The sequence below is a fragment of the Cervus canadensis genome, chromosome 6, assembly GCF_019320065.1.
Source record: "Cervus canadensis isolate Bull #8, Minnesota chromosome 6, ASM1932006v1, whole genome shotgun sequence".
NCBI lineage: Eukaryota > Metazoa > Chordata > Mammalia > Artiodactyla > Cervidae > Cervus > Cervus canadensis.
Window position 1 is genome coordinate 12,079,440 of NC_057391.1, and position 21,497 is coordinate 12,100,936.

Genomic DNA, 21,497 nt, shown 5'->3' on the forward strand with positions numbered 1-21,497 from the left:
AACGCAGCTGCCCGTCCCCGGTCAGCCCACCAGATGGGAAGCTGCAGGGCCCACTCACCCACCCTCCCGGGGCAGGCTGCTGGCCGCCCCACTCGTCGGAGCTGCTGCACTGCTGCCGGTCCTGGGAGACCAGGAAGGCACCGCAGCCTCGGAGAACAAAACCTCTGGACCACAGCCCCTTCTCCTCATCTTTATAGGGGTGGTCACTGAACCCCTCTGGAACTCTTTTTCCTCATCTGTAAAGTGGCTGGAAGTGCAAATTCAGGAAAGAAAGTGTCAACGACCAGACTGCCTCATTTACCTTGCCTGTCACTCAGCGCCCCCACCCTCATCCCCACCCCCGTGGTCTCAAACAGACTCTATATGGGCTTGGCCTGCCTTTCAGGATCTGTGCTGTGTCCCCAGCTGGACTGCAGGCCCTTGGGGGATGGCTTCCCAACAGTGCCAAGACCAGGGTGAAGCCCCCATGGAGTGTTTGGCCGTCCAAGATCCACATCTTACCTCTCCCAGTGGCTGCACACGTTGGGGTCCTCGGGGTTCAGGGAGAGGACGATTTGCAGGAGGGAGCAGACAATGAGTCCTGCCACCGAGAGCATCATCCTGGGCCCTGTGAGGAAGAACAAAGAGAGTAGTGTCATTAATCACATCATCGTCCCAGGCATCTGTTTGGCACCAAGACGCCTTACATGAAGTGGTGGAAGAGGTTCGCTAAGCTGCAAAGTTCTGCATCATCATCATGTAATGAGCATCTGATGTTTCACACTTGCAGCCTTTGACTAACACAGCAACACTTCCCAGTTCTGAGTAACCGGGCAGTGGGAAGCCTGAGTCAGGGAAACGTTAAATTTCAGGCCAGAGCTTCTCAAAGTTTTTTGGTTCATGGACTGCTTTCAGGATCTAATGAAAGTTACAGAACTTCTCCCCTGAAATATGCCCCTATGCACACCATTTGGCTGTGATTTCAGGGTTCCCAGAGGCCCCTAAGCCCATCCTTGCACCAAGAACCTCTGGTCTGCTGCCTTAAAAGCAGCAGCCTTCCCTGTCCCTTCTCCCTCAACTTTTTTTTTTTTTTTTTGGCCGCCCTGTGCAGCATGCAAGATCCTAGTTCCCTGACCAGGGATGGAACCCATATCCCCTGCAATGGGAGCGGGAAGTCCTAGCCACTGGACCACCAGGAAAGTCCCTCATCTTTGCTACACTTTGCCCATTCACTTCCTCTGTTGACTCCTTCCTTCGGTGAAGACAGAGAAGAAAGATATCTGGTGTGGCCCTGGGGACAGCTAAGCTGAGAAAATCCTTCTTAGCAGGTCTGGTCAAACAAGTTGCCCAGAAGGCTGGCCCTTGCTTCTCTTGCTCCCATGGGCTATCACCTACTGGCACTCAGGGTGATATGTCTCTGCACGTCATACCCATGGGCAGATGAAGGGCTTGGACAGCCTGGTAAGGGGCTTTGAGGAAGCAGCTTGTAGAGTTGATCCCAGTCCCTGAAGTGACAGCCTGAGACAGGTGTTAAGTGGGCCTACACAGATGCCAACGCCCTGGGGTCCCTGGAGCTGAGGATTCCCCAACAGAGGGCTCCTCATAGAGGCAGAGAACCATTAAGTTGGGAGTGGCAGAAATGACCTCCGAGACTCCCTCCTGTCCAGGACTCCGTGGTTCCACAGCCTTAGAGAACTGGCCGAGGGTTCCCACCCTAGAGGGGTGCAGGGGGCCCCAGAGCTACCTCCAGGGGACCTGCAATCCATATGTGCTCCAACGTCAGCTACAGACTGAAAGAACATGTGACTCGGAGAGACAGCGCTATATTTCATGTGTTCATAGATGTGACTGTGATTTGCTTAAAAGCTTTACTGAATTCAGAGGAGCTTTTATTCTCAATCAGCCACACTAAAAAAAGAAAAGGCAGCTTCTAACAAATGGGGGTAGGGATGGTATAGAAAATATTTTGACACTGAAAAGGGTTCCCCAGGCTTGAAATGCTTGAGGATTTCTAGTCCGCTGGCCCAGAGTTTACCGACGAGGAGGCGCTCAGCCTTCTTGGGGGCAGTGAAGAGTGGCATGGATGCTGCACACGCCCCCAGGCTGTACTCAGAGGGAAGCCAAATGGAGCTCCTGCCTTCGTGAAAGGTTAAACTCTCTCCTCCCCGGCCCCAATACTTTCCTTGTTAAACTCTTTCTTAGCAGCTCCTTCAAAGATAAACAAATTGTCACAAATTCTATGTAACCACGGGGGTCCAATTGATGATTAATGAGGCTTTTCTCTCTGTTTGAGATCTAGCAATAATCTGGGTAAATGGATTCTGAAAATCGGCTAAGAAAGAGAAAAGTGATTTTGCATAATTCTCAGGGTCCAGGAGTCACTGGCCGCAGCCCCTCCTCAATCCCCCACCAGCTCACCCTGCCAACTCCATCAGCGCCTGGACAGACGGCTCGGGGCCCCACAGTGCTAGGGCTGCCGGGTTTCAACCCATTCTCCTCCCAGAGAAGGTGAGACCTTCACCTTTGGGAAGAGAAGGAACCGCCCAAGACAGGCATTGAGTTTAGGGGATGGGCATCCTCTTCCAGGTGCAGGTTGGGCTGATCAGGCACCAGATACAGAAACAAAAGACACCCAGACAGGCATACAGAGTCTGACCGCCAATGGCAGAGAATGCCTGGCCTTGATTCTCTCCATGGCCTTGTTTCCTTACTCGGTTGTGGGTTTTTTAAATTTTTATTTATTTGGCTATGCTAGGTCTTAGCTGCAGCACGAGGGATCTTTGATCTTTGTTGTGGGCATGTGGGATCTAGTTCCCTGACTGGACCCCCTGTATTGGAAGGTCAGAGTCTTAGCCCCTGGACCACCAGAGAAGTCCCTGTCTCATTACTTTGGCTGATCCCGTGTGTTAGTCGCTCAGCGTGTCTGACTTCTTGGAACCCATTGGACTGTAGCCCTCCAGGCTCCTGTGTCCATGGAATTCTCCAAGCAAGAATCTTGGAGTGAGTAGCCATTCCCTTCTCCAAGGGATCTTCCCAACCCAGGGACTGAACCTGGGTTTCCCGCACTGCAGGCAGATTCTTTACCATCTAAGCCAGGCCCATCCTGTAATCTAGAGTGTTTTCCTGAGAGGACTTTCACCCACCCCAGCCTGCCCTACCCCCACCCCCAGCTGCATCTTCAAATTTATGAAGTTTAGAATATCAAAGGGTGAGGCCACCCGGACTAGCGGAGATTGTGCTCTGGCTGCTTTTGATCCATGCTGGCAGGAGAGGGGTGGCAAATGGAGGTAACTTGGATCGTGGCTATAATTGAGGAGATCTGTTTAAATCTTTGTGAAAACCTTTCCCTCTGAGTCAAATCTGGACGGGACAGTTTGGCTGATTCCCACTGAGATAGCTGGACACCAGGGCACAGAGGGGGTGACAGGTGTCGGGAGAGGCACACAGAGGCGGAAGTGGAAGCCACAGGACTTAGTGGCCAGCCAGGGGCATTCACACTGGGGGTCGGAGGCCTCAGCCCTCAGCTATCCGAGTGCATCAAAGGCCACAGAGCGGAGGGTGCTCCCCAGGACTCACACCCAAGCCTCCAACAGCCCATCACCAGTACTCCAAAGTTCCCCATCTGAGGCCAAGTCTGCCTCTGTGGTGGTGTGGTTGGGGGGAAAGATGCCAGCCTGCGGGTACAAGAGTTGACTCCTCTAGGACCCCCTCAGCCCTCAGGCTTTCTCTTTGAACATGGCCAGTCTGAAAGATGCCATCTTGCCACCCTTCACTCCTCCCCACTGTGACACTGGTCTCACTTTTGGTTTTTTTCTCACCCCTGAGTCTTGCTCACACTGCTCCCCTGCCCTCAACGCCCTTCCTCCTCAGTTCTGCACATCCAAACACCATCCACGCCCAGGCAGCCTCCCCTCTGCACAGCTTGGCACCTACAGCAGGCCAGGCACGCTGCACTCATCTAGCTCACAGCCTGGCCACGCGGTCCCGCGCTCATCACCTCCCATCTCGCCCTGACATCTTTGCCAGCGTGCTGACTTCATCTTCCCGACGTGTCCATAAATGCTTTGAAACGCAGGTCAAGTCCTAGGCTGTTGCCAGTCGGTTCCTTTTGGGAACTGATTTGAGAAAATGTGTTCCTACTTGTCTCAGCCACTTACTTCACTGAGGTGGAGTGAAGAGCAGCCACAAAGGAGCCGTCCCCACGTGGGGGCAACTCATCGCCATTAACTTTAATGGGGCTTCCCCAGGCTCTCTCTCTGAGGACAGATCCCAAAGACATATGCTTATGAGACAACTGAGGGAAAATCAATCCTGCCTTGGTGGTTATTAGGCTGACTCCATTCGGAGTGACAGAGGTTAACACAGTGGGAACTATCTGATTCGGGGCATTAATAATTAAATAAGAAAATGCCCCTGGTTTCCCTTCAGAGGAAGAGAACATGTAAACAGTTCAGCCGGTTCCCTCCCCTCTGGTCCATGCTCCCCCCACAGTAAGCCACAGAGGAAGGAAGTGAAGGTCCAGAGGGGGAGAAATTTCTTTCCACCACTGCTTTACACCTGCTCAACTGGAGGTGAGGCTCACACCTGCCCATAGGTATAGCTACTCTGCACATCTGGCAAACTCCTGGAGCACTACTTGCCCCGCACTGGGCTGTGCTTCCAGGATGCAAAGAAATAACCCAGGTCAACTACAGTCCATTTTCAGAGACTAAAGCAGCAAGCAGTTAAGTCCCCTGGAGGCTTACGGAAAACTTGGTGGAGCAGACGGGACTAAAGACGGACCACGGACAGAGGAGTCTGGCGAGCTACACACAGTCCATGGGGTTGCAGAGAGTCAGACGTGGCTGAGTGACAGAATGCAGAAAGGGAGGGCAGACAAAGGGCCTTCGGGGCAAGTACTTCATAAGGCAGCACGTGGAGGCAGGAACGTGCAGGAGCTGGTGGAGAGTCTAGGTGGGTTTGCACTGTGGAGCAGAAGTGGGCAACATGGGAAATTTTGGCAGGCATTTTCCAAAATTGAGTTCTGTGAAGCACTAGCCCCATGAGCTATTGATAAAATCTCCCAGACCAAGGTTGCCATGAGTGACGAAGTTCAGGAAATGCTGCATGCTGTGTCCTCATCTTAAATATTCACAGTGTATCTGAGCAGACCCTGGGCTCTGGGAAGACCCAGAGTAAAGACACCTGTTTGTTTGTTTCACCCAGTCTTTCCCACAGAACTTTCTAGTGACCTCTGTAGCAACAGAGTTCTTCAGGATACTAGTTTGGTCAACTCTGCTCCTCTCCATCAAGTCTGGAGGAAGTCCCAGTCCTGACCATCTGCATCCTCAGAGTTCGTATCCTCCTGTTTATGCTAATGCTTGAGGGCCTTCTGTGCCTGGCATCTGGTGTTAAAGGGACTCTACCACTGGGTATTAAAGAGACATCATAGCAAAGGATCCCTCTGCCTCGCCTGGGCCTTCTGTCCTGGCCTGGATCAGCCTTGCAGGCTGAGCAGACCTTAGAGTTGGCAGCATCCTCTGAAGATCCTGTCTTCTGCTGGGCCCCTGCCAGCACCAGCACCTGTAAAATCCAGCTTGTCTCTCTGATGGCAACAAACACCTGGCCAGACACCAGCTGCTCACATTAGGCAAGATGTGTAAAACCGGGGCAGAGGGCAGGCAGACAAACAGATGGCCCCTGCCCCAGGATCAGTTGTGATGACCTCACGGTCCATCTGTGCAGAAATCTTCCCCCACCTGCTTCGCTTCCACCACCTGCCTTGTCATCCTGAATGTGCCAAAATCTTGGACACTGGAACCTGGTCCATGTACCTGGAGACTGCTCTCTGTCCATCCCAGTCTCCCCCAGGGAGCCCTTCCTTCTCAGCAACTTCGCATGGGCAGCAGGGGTGGCGGTGGGCAGGCACCAGGCCCTGAGAGGTTCCCAGTCACAATGCTGGGGATCGACTGGTAGTAGCTACTGGGAATGCTCTCCTGAGAAATGGGGCTGAAGGGAGCATGCCGTGGTCGATTAGTGATGTCTGCTGCAGGCACAGGATGGGAGAGGGACACATGGGTGTCACGCACTTGTTGTCCCTGTCCTACATCGCTGAGCGGTCGTCTGCACTTTAAAAAGTGCTCCTCTCGTATGTGAACCATCTGGATACGGCCTCAGCTCTTCTCTTGGAGCCTTAGAACCTGTCCATCATTTTCCTTCCCTTTGTGTGTGTGTGTTAGTTGTTCAGTTGTGTCCAACTCTTTCTGACCCCCATGGACTATAGCCTGCCAGGTTCGATGGTCTATGGGATTCTCCAGGCAAGACCACTGGAGTGGGTTGCCATTCCCTTCTCCAGTGGACCTTCCCGACCCAGGGATCGAGCCCAGGTCCCCAGCACACAACTAAAACACAAACAGACTGCTTGAGGGCAGGGGTTTTGGTCTATCGTGTCCACTGCCATCCCCCGCACCCAGTGCATTGCTGGTACAGACAGGGGGCTCAAACCATCTTTGTTGACTCCACAAATTGTCGATTCTACAGCTAACCACCTCCCCTGGACCTCTCAGCCCTCCCGAGTCCCAGGACCAGCCACACTGCCTGTGTCTGTCCTGACAGAGGCCGCCAAAAACCTGTACTGCCAGCATGTCTCAGCGTGCAAGGCATCCCACCCTGCACTGACATCACACCGCAGAGACACCGATCTGTTGGTGACGGATGCAGTGGGCACCACGACATCCTGAGAGCGATTCACAGACTCCTGCCTGGGCCGCCCCGCCAGCGCCGGGCTATTCTGTTCCCGGAGCCAGCACAAGGCGGGCATTGAAGCCCACTCAATAGCTCAAGCTGCAGTCAGTGGGGGGGACTGACTGGAGTTCCGAGAGCCTCATGAAAAGGCGCTTTCAGGCTCGGGACGCGGCAGAAGCAACCCCCAGAGTGAGACTGATAAAGCAAACGCCTCACATTCTTCCCAGCGTGTGGGTATAGAGAGATTTCTATCTTCTATTTATAGAACACACACACACTTCTCTGTTTTTTTCCTGATTAAACAAAAAAGCCAAGTTTGCACTCATTGGGGTAAATGCCAAGGTATCATCCCGTCTAGCCGACCTTCCCCTTCATCTTTCCACTGCTCTGGGCTGGTTCCCAGTCCCCAAGCCCTGCTCTGTTTACTGGCCTTGCTGGGGTCTGATTAGTGCGAGATGAAAAGAGAAGCCACGATCAGCCCGTAATTAAGAGCTTCACCCTTCGCCTTGATGAAGCCTCCTACCCTCCAGGAATCCCTCTAGGGGCCGGGCTCATGTTGAAGGCTTTCTAATCTCCCTGCACTTAAAAAAGTTTAAAAAATAAATCCGTAGCTCTTAATCTCCAAAAGAGTGATTCCCTGGCCGCAGAAGAGCAGCAGAAATTCCCAGCGTCAACACGGAGGCCCTGCCAGGCGTCTGCCCACTGGGATCAATTGGGATTAGAGTCACCTCCGGAGACACGGTAAACTTCCTCGTCCGAGGGCTCCACCAAACCGATAAATTCTGCTTTCTCCTCGCCCGGGAAACCTCGGGCTGCAAATCCCGAAAATGGCACCACGGAGAACTGCAGTGCCCATTAATCAGGGTCAGAAGGCTGGCCTGCCCCTGTGCCCTCAAGCCCGACAGAGACCAAGCAGGCTTGACATTAGTCAGGCTCAGAGAGAAATCACAGCATATCCCCGGGGCGGGGGAGGAGCGGGAAGACAGAGGGGTAGAAACCAACAAATTCACGAAGCATCCGCCTCCCTCTCCTATAGACGCAGCCCTGGACTCTGAGGCCTCAGCCTTCCCATTCCCAGGCAGGCAGCAGCTGTGCCCCCAGCCTCCAGCCCTTCTGAAGATGAAGGGGGAAAACTTATTTGTGTTCGGAGGCCATTCCATTTCTCACAGAGCAATTATCTCCATCTTTCCATTTCTTTGCAAATCAGGGCACACTCATCTGTCCCGGCCAACCCAGAGGCTGCCTGAGTGCCCACCAATCCAACCCACTACAGGCCTGCTCTGCTCCCCTCTCCCAATTTCTCCCAGGGCTGTGGGGTTCTCTGAAGTGGGGAGTCCCTTGTGCCCTGGCATTAAACCATGGCCACATCCCCAAAACCTTCAGAGACAAGTCAGTCACTCAGGGCCACACAGCCCCACGGGGATTGGTCTGCATTCCCTCCTGCTCGGCAAAGAACATTTCTAAAGCACAAGATGCAAACACAGATGCTCAGATGGGAAAAGAGCTCTGAGGAAGGGGGCCCTGTAGAATGATCCATCACCTGGTCAAGTCTTCCCCCTAAACTGATCTGTGCAGGTGAACGGCCTGACAGCAACCACGTGGTACCAGAACTGGCAACTGGACAGACCTGGGAGCATCACCTGTCAACACCTCATCCCACAGAAGGGCAAACTACTCCCAGGTGACATAAGGTCCTCAAGTCACGTAGCACACTGACGCCAGCGCTCATGGAAGGGAATAGCAGAGTTGGACTGACCTGGCTTCAAATTCTGACTCCACCTTTCTGGTTACCTAGCCTGGATAAAGTCATTCAACTACTCTGGGGCTGTTTCGCATTAATCACATGAGAAAGGACCAACTTTACAGAGCCGTGAGGGTATCAAATGAGTCAGCAGGTAAAGTTCTTGGTCCAGAATCGAGCACATAGAATGCACTCAATAAAATATTAGTTTCCTGGCAGCTCATATCCCCTCCTTCTACCTCAAGACCCTTCCAACTCTCTAATTCTGAATTCTAGAATTCCTAAGTTCAGTTCAGTGTCTCAATCTTGTGCGACTCTTTGCGATCCCATGCACTGTAGCATGCCAAGCCTCCCTGTCCATCACCAACTCCCAGAGTTTATGCAAACTCATGTCCATCAAGTCAGCAATGCCATCCAACCATCTCACCCTCTGTCATCCCCTTCTCCTTCAATCTTTCCCAGCATCAGGGTCTTTTCAAATGAGTCAGTTCTTCGCATAAGGTGGACAAATGATTAGAGTTTCAGCTTCAGCATCAGTCTTATCAATGAATATGTCTTTTCCTAATAAATCCTTTAAGGATTTCCTTTAGGATGGACTGGTTGGATCTCCTTGCAGTCCAAGGGACTCTCAAGAGTCTTCTCCAACACCACAGTTCAAAAGCATCAATTCTTCGGCACTCAGCTTTCTTTATAGTCCAACTTTCACATACACACATGACTACTGGAAAAACCATAACTTTGACTAGACAGAACCTTTGTTGGTAAAATAATGTCTCTGCTTTTTAGGATGCTGTCTAGGTTGGTCATGGCTTTTCTTCCAAAGAGCTAACATCTTTTAATTTCATGGCTACAGTCACCACCTACAGTGATTTTGGAGCCCCCCCAAATAAAGTCTGTCACTGTTTCCATTGTTTCCCCATCTTTTTGTCATGAAGTGATGGGACCAGATGCCATGATCTTAGTTTTCTGAATGTTGAGTTTTAAGCCAGCTTTTTCACTCTTCTCTTTCACTTGCATTAAGAGGCTTTTTAGTTCTTCTTTGCTTTCTGCCATAAGGGTGGTGTCATCTGCATATTTGAGGTTATTGATATTTCTCCCAGCAATCTTGATTGCAGTTTGTGCCACATCCAGCCTGGCATTTCGCATGATGGACTCTGCATGTAAGTTAAATAAGCAGGGTGACAATATACAGCCTTGATGTACTCCTCTCCAGATTTAGAACCAGTCTGTTGTTCCATGTCCAGTTCTAACTGTTGCCTCTTGACCTGCATACAGATTTCTCAGGGAGCAGGTAAGGTGGTTTGGTATTCCTATCTCTTGAAGAATTTTCCAGTTTGTTGTGATCCACACAGTCAAAGGCTTTGGTGTAGTCAATAAAGCATAAGTAGATGTTTTTCTGTAACTCTCTTGCTTTTTTGATGATCCAATGGATGTTGGCAATTTGCTCTCTGGTTCCTCTGCCTTTTGTAAATCCAGCTTGTACATCTGGAAGTTCACGGTTCATGTACTGTTGAAGCCTGGCTTGGAGAATTTTGAGCATTACTTTGCTAGTGTGTGAGATGAGTACATTTGTGCAGTAGTTTGGTTTGCTTTTTTGCAGTAGTAGAGTTGCCTTTCTTTGGGATTAGAATGAAAACTGACCTTTTCCAGTCCTGTGGCCACTGCAGAGTTTTCCAAATTTGCTGGCATATTGAGTGTAGCACTTTCACAGCATCATCTTTTAGGAAATGAAATAGCTCAACTGGAATTCTATCACCTCCACTAGCTTTGTTTGTAGTGATGCTTCTTGAGGCCCACTTGACTTTGCATTTCAGGATGTCTGGCTCTAAGTGAGTGATCACAGCATTGTGGTTATCTGGGTCATGAAGATTTATTTTATATAGTTCTTCTATGCATTCTTGCCACCCTTTCTTAATGTCTTCTGCTTCTGTTAGGTCCATACCATTTCTGTCCTTTATTGTGCCCATCTTTACATGAAATATTCCCTTGATATCTCTAATTTTCTCGAAGAGATGTCTAGTCTTTCTCATTCGATTGTTTTCCTCTATTTCTTTACATTGATCACTGAGGAAGGCTTTATTTCTCTCCTTGCTATTCTTTGGAACTCTGCATTCAAATGGAATTCTAATTTCTAAGGATCTGGGGAAATACTGATGGAAAAATCTTCTGCTGGAAAATCTGGGCTTCGCTATATGTATTTGGTGACCCCAGGGTCAGTCTGAAATGTACAATTATTAAATGGTCTCATCTACTCATTCAGCAAACATTTACTGAACACTTCCCAGTCACTGCAGACACAACAATAACTCAGGCAGGCCCTGCCCCGAGACCCCAAACACCTGCTGGAGGGTATATGGGAATAGCCACGAGAGGGCAGTGGACCCAGGATGTGGCTTAATTCAAAGTGCCGAGGCCTTTGCCTGGCAGGAAGCCCCAGGCAAATATCAGAGACACTTGCTGTAATTGATGCAGACCATCCCCACAGGTCCTCCACACGTTGAATCAGGCCCATCTCCATTCAAGTGAATTCATTCACTCTTGACCAGGGCAGCTCCTCTGAAGGGTTGTGGGGGATTCCCAAGACTGGTCAGCCTCCCAGGTCCACTCCGTTAGGACTCAGAGCGGCTGCACTTTCTTCCTCAGGTTTTCCCTCCTGAGTTTCAGTTCAGCTCAGGAGCAACTCAGTTTCCCGCGGCCCCATTCTTCCTCTCTGCCTGCTAAGTCACTAACTTGCTGTGTGACCAGGGCCAGGTTGCTCTGCATCTCTGAGCTTCACTCCATGTTTGTTCACAGGCTACACCATCTCTAGGACTCTCCGAACTCTACAAGTTCCCCTCCAGTGTGTCTGTCTTCCCTGCCCTTCCCCTCCTCATGTTCTTCTCTCTCTTTACTCCCTACATTGGGTTGGTCCCCTCTCCCAGCAGCAAGGAGATAAAGCAGTGAAGACAGGAGAATTAGCTTCTAATCCTGGATCCTGGAGAACTCATTTCACTGTTCTGACCCTCTTTTTCCTTTGACTACACAGGAAGGATAAGAGAACAAGTTCTCATGAATCTCAAGCTGCAGCCCAAAACTGGAAATGTAGGCGTCAGTGCCCTTGTGAGGGTGGGGATCCTAAGTTCCTGCCACCTTTCCGTCCAATCCTTGGCACCCCTTTGAAGACTGGACTCTTGTCTCATGCTCTAGTCTAGCCCAGGGCCCACACCAGGGCAGTCTCTGCCCCATCACACCTTGGACACCTCTTCTCCCCAGTAAGGAGCTAGACAGGAGGGCTAGGTTGTTAGTCTACAGACTAGGGTAGCCGCTCCAGGTTTCCTTCTGGAACCTTCTGTATGTATCTAGGCCAGGAGAATCTGAAGTCAGATATCAACTGTCTCAAAGCCTGAAGGGCGCACATCTGTGAACTGGTCATGGAAATGGGCATTGGTGTGTCATAGAAAGCAATTGGCAATACACAGCAACATGTTTTCATGTATATCTTTAAACCCAGCATTCCACTTCTGCAACTGAATTTTAAAAACTGACCAAGGCCAAAGACAGGTGTAAGAATGTTGCATCATCTCTTAATAAAGAGATATTCATTACAGCATTGAAACAACCTGAATGCTTAAGTCAGTAGTGCGTGTGTGATAAGTTGCTTCAGTTACGTCTGACTCTTAGCAACCCTATAGACTGTAGCCCGCCAGGCTCCTCTGTCCATGGGACTCTCCAGGCAAAAATGCTGGAGTGGGTTGCCATGACCTTTTTCAGGGGATCTTCCTGACCCAGGGATAGAACCTACATCTCCTACATCTACCTAAACTGACAGGTGATTTCTTCACTAGCGCCACTGAGGTGGTCTTTGCTAAATAAATCCCACCATGTATACATAACAAAATATTGTGTAAACATTTAAAACATTGATGTGTGGAAAAATATGGAGCATTACACTGGAGCATTAATAGTGGTCATTTGTGAGAGGAGGGGAAGGGAGAAACATCACAGGACTTCTGCTTTCTAAGTCAATCACTTCTGTTCTTATTAGTGTTTCTTATAATGCTCTTATTAGTGTTCCCTAATGAATATTATCATCACCATAATCATAAAAGCAAACATATTTTAAGAAAATATATGTTGCAATCCCACTTCTGGGCACATAACCAGAAAAGACAAAAACTAACTGGAAAAGATGCATGCACCCCAATGTTCATTGCAGCATTATTTGCAATAGCTAACATATGGAAGCAACCTACATGTCCATCAACATGAATGGATAAAGAAGATGTGGTATCTATTTATGACAGAATATTACTCAGCCTTAAAAGAAGAATGAAATATTGCCATTTGCAGCAACATGGATGTACTTAGAGGTCATCATACTAAGTGAATTAAGTCAGAGAAAAACAAAAGTCACATGCTATCACTTATATGTGGAATCTTAAAAAAAGGTACCAATAAACTTATAAAATAGAAACAGACTCACAGATACAGAAGACAAATTTATGGTTACCAAAGAAGAAAAGGCAAGAGGGATAAATTAGGAGCTTGGGACTAACAGATACACCCTACTATATATAAAAAAAGATAAAAACAAGTACCTATAGTATAGCTCAGAGCACCATATTCAATATATTGTAATAACCGATAAAGGAAAAGAATCTGAAAATACATATATATATAACTGAATCACTTTGCTGTATGCATGATATTAACACAATATTATAAACCATTATACTTCATTTTTTTAAAAAATAGGAAAAAACTTTTTAGTTTAAAAAAATTTACAATTTTTAAGAAGATTAGGAAAAAAACAAATAAAAGATAATACACGTACATTCACTACCATGAAAAGAGCACCCTGATTTATCACTATGTGAAAAACAGGTTATGAAACAGCATGGACATTACAACTGAATTGTATGTGTGTGTGTGATGTGTGTTCTGAGAGCAAGCAAGAAAAAAGACAGGTGTCCAGAAAGATGTTAAAAATATTAGCAAAGGCACCTGGGTGATAATATTTTAGGTAACTTACTTTCTTCTCTGTACTTTGCTGTCAACACTTTCTATGATGAGCTGGTCTCAGCTTCTCAGTTTAATAAAGCCATCTTCATTTTGCCAAAAAGTCAGGACCTTTCGTCTGTGCCCCCATAGCTTATTCTCCCCCATGCCCAGACTCTCCCACAAGGCTCCTTGGGGTGCATATTCCCAAAGAGCAGGGTTTTTCGAGCCCTGAGCTCACTACTCTTGGGGACACAGGCCACTTTACAGGCAGCCCTGGAAGCCATCAAGCCGGGGCAGGTGGGGGGAGGGTGGGGATTGCCATTATAACTGAGTGGTCTGTGTCCATGCTGTGATTATACACATGCTGAGATTAAAAACATTATGCCATTTCAAAGACCCAAAATGATCTGATGACACAAAAAATGGATGGATAATGTAGGATTTTGTCAGCTCTATCTGGTATAATAAATGAACCAAGTATTCCAATTTTAAAAGAAATTTATTGCAGCACTTTGTCCGTGACACTGATGGATCCTGGCTCACAGCCTGGCCAGGGAACGCCACCTCCCTCCAGCACCTGCCCCGTCCCCTGCACCCCACAGGCTCTGGTCCTCCATAGCTGACAAGCACCTGGAGCTCTGGTCTCAATTCCTGAGTCCTAACCCCAGATCCGCCTCTTACCAATTATGTGACCTTGGGCAGGTCACTTGACCTTTGGAAGTCCCAGCTTCCTCCTCTGTGAAGTGGGAATGGTAAGAAAACCTGACTCAGAGGGGCCTGAGGAGTCAAACAGATGAGGATGATGGGAAGTGACTATAGTCAATAAAACACTGAGTCAAATGTGGTCATTATCCTCTTGCCAAGGGCAGAAGGGATGCAATACAAATACTCCTGGGGGGTGTGTACAGAGAGAGAGACTGAGATTATTAGGATCCTCTGATAAGGACCACCTCTGGGAGAGGGACAAGTCTGCCAGGACCCAGACAAAGGAACTCAAGATGAATTTCAGGAAGTTTGCAATTTGGCCCCGTCAGGCCCTTGCTGACCCACAGTTTCAGCAAGAGATGATTCCCAGTCTGGATCAGAAGCCAATTTGGCTGCCTTTCTGGACTAGACCATGTCTGACCACCATCTCCACGGCTGAGAGCATTCGTGATAAAACGGTTCCTCTGAACTCTGGCTTCCTACAGGAGCAAGACACTCACTCACCTTTAATAGCACCTTGCATTCCTTCCCAAAGGAATGGGTCATCAAAAACAGCACCTTGAAGGATCAAAATCTACCCTCATCTTCCCCGGTTTAATTTGCAGAATGGGACACAACTCCCAGACTCATTGTGCTCCTGGCCTGATTATTCGTTGTTTATTTCAGTATTTTCCAGGAAGTTGTTCATTAAGGATAAAAGCACCTGCTTACTGTAAGAGAGTGTTACACAAAGGCTCTGGCATGGGGGCCTGGGAAGAACATTAATTAATGAAGTTAAACAGAACAAACATGCTATAAATTAAAAGTCTAAAGAGAAATGCCTGGCATTGGTGGATGATGACAGAGGGCTGAGATGAAACATCTTATTTTTAGACCACGGTGGTGTTTAAAAAAAAAAAAATGGGAGGGAAAAAAAATTACAAAAGGTGGCAGAGGTAACGATCTATTTCTGGAGCAACTAAAGCCTTTGCTTCCATTAAGAGAATTATAAATCAATTCTGTTTTGTCTGGGGGCATATATGCGTGGTGTGTGCTAAATTAAAAAGCTTAATGTGTCAGAGCGGTTTCTTCTGAGGTTTCCATGGAACAATGCCGACTGAGGCCTTAGGCAGGTGACATCTGAGCCAGGCCACCGAGTTAGGCTCAGCTCGGCACAGGCCATCCTGAGCACTAGGGTACAAGAGCATATGTAGCCCAACCTCAGTTAACTGGAACCTTCGAATCTTCATTTAACTGGGGTGTGGGGTGCCAAGCTGCTGCCCACACTAACAGGTGCATTTCCACCCCAGAGCCAGTGAGATTTTTTCCCCCCTCTCCTGAAAAGCAGTTTCCAAGGCTAGCTTCTATACTGATGATCTATTCAGTTTTATTTCCTTTACTTCAAACCCATTCCTGGCCAAGGACAGGCCTTGAGGAATACGGACCCTGAAATCATGCCAAATCTCAATAAACCCAAAGAGATCTGGTCCCACTCACCATAACCCACTCACCAAGACAGGAAAGGAAACAGGCACAATTGCAAACAAGTATTTTGGTAGCAAGCGCTGGAACCCCAGAAAGGTCTTCTCTGTCTCACTTCCAACTCAACAGAAAACTCAGAAATATGAACCACCCATTCCTCAAGGCAAGGTGGAGGTCGGGGCAGGTTCCACTTGGACTCCAGCTGCTCCAATTCAAGTTGCTTTCGGCTCTGTCTGCAGGCAGGGTGAGCGGCAAGGTGCCAACCTCCACAGCGCTGAATCACCAATAGGTAGAAAACAGGAAGCTTATGCCAAGTCTAACCATGCTTCCCCAGGGTTTTAATTCTCATTTGTGGTGTGCCCACAAATGTCTAAATTTGTCATAACTCATTCAGGGACTCAGTGAGATGGGAAGAACAGGAGGCAGATCAGAAGTTTGTGAGGCCATGGTGCAGACCTCTGACACATGGAGGTTTGGTGGTGCCAAGATGGGGAGCAGAAAGAAAAGGCCAGGGGGCCAGGGAAGAGCTGGGGCTGGGGGGCTGCGTGCGGCCAGCTGACGAGTAAACCAGGGCTGAAGTTTGAGCTCAAGTGAGCATTGGGTACCAATGCTGTGTTCAGTGCATAACAGCTCTCACTAAGGATGCTCTGTCAATATCCCCTGTTGGATGAGAATCTGCAAGAAGACTGACTCAAATAGTGAACATTCCATTCACTTACCCGCCATGGAGCATCTTACTGAACCCCAGAAGAAAGCAGGAAATGAAAGCAGGCTCCTGAGGGACTGTCCTGTGCTGGGCCCTGAGCTGGGTATCTGGCCAATCCCCGTCTTCACAGTTGCCCTAAGAAGTAGGTATTACGATCTCCATTGGCAGGTGACAGACAGAGACTCACAGTTGAGAAGCCCATGAACTAGACTTGGACTCAGGACTACCTGCTTCTCTAGTTCTGTGCTTCCAGGCCTGTCTTTCCCTTCTGACTTGGTGGGTATGTGTGCACAGGTGTGCAAGTATGTGTGCACACATGCTATATATGGCATGTGGGGGCGGGATGGGGGCCATCTCTTCGGATCAGAGCTTCCTCCATGCTAACTAAGTTTGAGCAGAGGAAAAGAGAACACTGCTATTGTGGGAAGAGCTGTGTAGGCCCGCTGTCTGAGCTTGGGCCAGTCTTTGGCCTCCGTGGTACTTCACTGTCCTCTATAGCCGAGAGGGAGGCTTTCTTAATTCACTGGTTCCTCATCTGAACCACAGAATCCAGAAAATGATTTCAATGACTGTTTTGTCAGCTTTCCCAAGGATGGTTCACAACTTGTACCATTCCAGATGCACAACCATTACATGCAGTGGATGGCAAGGGGTGTTAAGGCTCTTGAACCAAGCTGAGAAAGATGCTCTTTAAGGCCGCTAGGGCTCTGACATCAGGAGATGGGTGAGGAGGTGGTGAGCGTCCACTACAGGGCCGGGCAATGATCCCGGAGCAAAGCCGAGGTTGCAGGTGAGGATGCCAGCCCCCCGGGACCAGATATCTCAGCTTCCAGTGCCCTCCGTGAGTATCTGTGTCATCCCTTAGCCTATCTTCTTTAAATGGATTCATCTCACCTCTACTCTAATTTGAAGAATCAAGGGAGAAATCATGGACAGGCCTTCAAGGGGATGAGCCTTACTGCTCACTCTCTGCCCCTCAAGCTAGATAACTGGGGTGAAAGTGAAAGTCGCTCAGTCACGTCCGACTCTTTGCAACCCCATGGACTATAGAGTCCATGGATTTCTCCAGGCCAGAATACTGGAGTGGGTAGCCTTTCCCTTCTCCAGGGGATCTTCCCAACCCAGGGATCGAACCCAAGTCTCCCTCATTGCAGGCAGATTCTTTGCCAGCTGAGCCACAAGGGAAGCCCAAGAATACTAAAGTGGGTAGCCTATTCTCTTCTCCAGAGGATCTTCCAGACCCAGGAATCAAACTGCGGTCTCCTGCATTGCAGCCGGATTCTTTACCAACTGAGTTATCAGAAAAGCCCTAATTGGGGGTAGGGGGAGCAATAACTGCCAAGAGCTCTGAATGGGATCAATAATTGAGTACATGATTCCTGCGCAATTCCTCTGCCCTCCAAGGACATGAAATTTAGTACAGAAAGGGCCAGTTGCCCAGCAAGGCAGAGGAGTGGGGCTTGTGACCCAGGAATGAGCAGCGCCCTGCCCCATTCTGGGCCTCATCCAGAAAATACTCTAATACTCTAATACAAGCGAGAGCATGCCTAGACTAAATTTCAGCTCTGCTCATGGAGTGCTCAGATGCCAGATGCGTCCGAGGCAACGGGGAAGGGGCCGCTCACTGTGGAATTCTGCAGCCAACATAGCCCAGCTCTCAAGAAACCTTGGGCTCAGCAGTAGCCGTGGCAACACCTTTGCATCTAAAAGGACATATCTAGGCAGAACAGGCACTTGCCAGACTCTGGATCACTCTACAAAGTAGAGAGGAGGATAAAATCGTCCCCAGGGAGGAAGGCAAAGGAGACATTTATTTCAAACCAATTTCACCCACTGTGGCGCAATCACTAAAGCCAAAGGGTAGAGCTGTGCGGCTCTCTGTCCTGGTGGGTAAAGGTGGAAAGAGCGAACAAGCAGTGCAACCTCCAGCCTGATGAAGCTGCTGCGGGGAGGGCCTGTGAGAGGACAGGATCTGCTGATGAGGCTGTCCGCGGGCTCCGAGGAGGGCATGAGCCAAGCGCCCAACCAAAAGTGGAGAAAAACGGCCAGGAGTAGGGAAACCCAGAACCAGATGTCTCACCCCCAGGTCTAACCAACAGTTGGCTGTGTGACCCTGACTGAGTCACTGAACCTCTCTCAGCTGTTTCCTGATAAGGAGGAGCAAGAATCACTTCTCAAGTGGATGATCCAGCCAAAGCAGAGGGCATGAGATTAAAGGCCTGAGTTTAGCTTTCTAGCAACACCCACCAGCCTTGGGAAGGCTCTTAATGGCTTGTCTGGGCTTCAGATTCTCCATCTATAAAAGGATATTGACTGACAGCCTTATACTTTCAGAGCCAGAGTTGGACTCTAGCTAAGGTCCCTGATAGCTCTAAAAAGTTCTACACTGATTCTCTGCAGCAAGAGCAGACCACAGGGAGGAGGGGTTTCCCTCCAAGGCAGGGGGGATGGGGGTGTCTTAGCACTTGGCACAGTGCCAGCTGTTGGTAACTGTTTGATAACCAGCCAATGACTGGATCAATGAATCAATGAACAGGTCTCTGTTTTTGCATGGGACTGAGAGCAAAGAGGCTCAACCAAGGTCACACAGCTGGTAACAGATAGAGCTAACCTCAAGTCCAGGTCTTTGGATCCCAAATTTAGTGCCCCTCCCACTCCACCATCTACTGGGCAAGAAAAAGGAGGTCGTTGAGCAGAGCCCCCTTGATGGGCAAGGCACTCTGGGGGCGAGGAGGTGGTGAGGTCCCCCTGGGCCACATTGGGTTCTGTGTACCTTGAATCTTCCAGCCTCTAGGTCAGCCTCAGTGTCTGCTGCCTTTCCAACCCACTCAGCACTATGGTGAGCCCTGCTGTATAACCACCCATGTTCCTTTTGCCCTATCCCCTGGCGAAAACAAGGGGACCCCTCCAACAGGGACGGGAGAACAGAGCTCACCAAGAGGTTGGAGCCACAGGCCCCAGTCCCAGAGCCCTGAGGTCTTGCATCTGCCGTGCTGGGCGCCCGCCCGCCCCCCCTCCACCACCTACTCCCTCCTCTAATGAAAACCCAGAGAGCGGCAGTGAAATTCACCTTAATAAGCGCTCGTTAGAAATATGCTAATGAGAAGTAAGCTGATATCATATGCCCTGAAACCCCAAGGGAGAAAGGGATGAAAAAAATTCAATATTGAGTTTTGTCTCATTTCAAAGCCACTTTCAAAGTGGCCATAAATCTTCTGTATGATGTGACATAACGAGGAGCTGCCAGCGGCTTGGGCGTTAATAATTAGCAGTTGCCAGGTGCTGAAGTGAATGCATTCAACTTTCTGGTGCTCACTGCCAGGAGAGAGAGGGAAGGTGCAAACTAGGTCCCACGCGTGGGCTGACCCATCTGCACAGCCTGCCCACGTGCCTCCCCGGGGCAGAGTTTGTGGCTGTGAGAGACTGCAGAAAATGCCAGAAGACTGAGGTCAGGAATCAGCTTGAACCACAGCCTCAGGGTGTTGAATTCTACTTGCCCCCGACATGACCAAGCCTCAGCTTCTGTCTGTGGGACTCAATAACTCATGTTCCAGGCTGGCGTGCGGGGTGTGGGTCATGTGTGGGTATCACCTGGCTCAGCATGTGGCAGTGCAGAGAATTTCTCGAGTCAGCTGGTCTAAATCAAACACCAGTTCTGTTAATTAGTAGCTGGGTGACTGTGGACAAATGATTTAATCTCGCAGAGGCTCTGTTTCCTCATCTGCAAATGGAGATGGTAATTGTATCCTTTGTGAAAATTAAATAAGGTAATTACACCAGTATCTGAGACACTGCCACAATTCAGCAAATACAGCTGCTGTCTCTAGAGTAGTTACTGTTTATGTTTTGGGCTCCTTCAGTTCCCCTGTACCTACTTTCCTCAGTCAGTTCAGCTCAGTTCAGTCGCTCAGTCGTGTCCGATTCTCTGCGACCCCATGAATCTCAGCACACCAGGCCTCCCTGTCCATCACCAACTCCCAGAGTTTACTTAAACTCATGTCCATCGAGTCAGTGATGCCATCCAGCCATCTCATCCTCTGTCATCCCCTTCTCCCATTTTCCTAGCCACTGATTAAAAAAAAAAAAAAAATCTTGGAGTAGTCTCCTACCCTTTTTTGCTTTTAATTTGCTGGGCAACTTTGGGAAACTGATTTAACCTCTCTGGTTCTTAACTGTCCATTCTACAAAGTGAGGATGATAAGGCCTCCTTTGATCTATGTGGAGGATAGTCATAAAGGTCAAAAAGATAAAGCAAGTGAAAGCTTTGAAATGTATAATAAGTAGCACAGGAGTGGGGAATTATCATCATCAACCTCCAGCAGGAAGGTTATTCTAGATGTCATGGTTGACCTCCCTTCCCCAGGCAGTAAGGGATGGTCTCTCTCAAGACCTCAGAGGAAAAGAGTCTACCTTTCTTCCAGACAACATTGACAGCAAGTTACAACTTTTAATTCCTACAGATGTCCAACCGATGTCCCTCCCACTGGCTGCTGTCTTCTTGCTCTGCCCTTGGGAGAAGGAGAGACAAGTCATTGGTCATTGTTTGGGTGGAAGTTCCTCATAGTCTAGAACGGTTTGCTTTTAATTTGCAGTAAGACACAGACTAATACTTGGTCCTACTTGCATGATCTCACGGGGCTCATGTCCCATGTAACTCCCCTCTCCCACCTCCCACGCCGCTCTATACCTCATCCAATAAGAGGACTCCACTGACTGTATCAATGTCAAGTTGCTACCAAATCTCTAGTGCTTTCAGGGCTTCCCATGTGGCTCAGTGGTAAAGAATTCACCTGCCAATGCAGGAGACACAGGAGACACGGGTTCGATCCCTGGGTCAGGAAGATCCCCTGGAGGAGGAAATGGCAACCCACTCCAGTATCCTTGCCTGAAACAATCCCATGGACAAAAGAGCCTGGCCAACTATAGACAGGACGGATCGACTGAGCATGCACACACGCTCTAGTGCTTTCACTCAGTTTCTGGACTTCTCTCATTATAGACTCATGGCTTGCTGGCTGGCACCAGGCCCTGGAGCGACTGAGTCACTGGAAGACAGTGGGCACAGAGGAGCAAGCCGGGATTCTGAGCTCCTGGTGCTGCGGTCTTTATGAAGATGGACACCGCCTAAGGAATGTACAATACTGCTCTTCACCCATCTCCTCCGCCTTTGCTTTCTCTCACTACTTCCTATGGGTTCCCATA

At 49.1% G+C, this 21,497-nt stretch overlaps 1 protein-coding gene across 18 annotated transcripts in view; it reads right to left on the bottom strand.

Moving 5' to 3' along the window:
• MEGF11 (multiple EGF like domains 11) overlaps window positions 1–21,497 on the bottom strand; it is a 382,331-nt gene that overhangs the window by 251,288 nt on the left and 109,546 nt on the right. For all 18 annotated transcript variants that reach the window (XR_006269888.1, XR_006269889.1, XR_006269890.1 and 15 more), the window contains exon 2: window positions 502–607. Coding sequence is in view for 15 of the 18 variants with exons in the window: in XM_043470851.1 (XP_043326786.1) it covers window positions 502–599 (98 nt within the window). In the remaining 3 variants the exon portion in view is untranslated. The remainder of the gene's footprint in view (window positions 1–501; window positions 608–21,497) is intronic.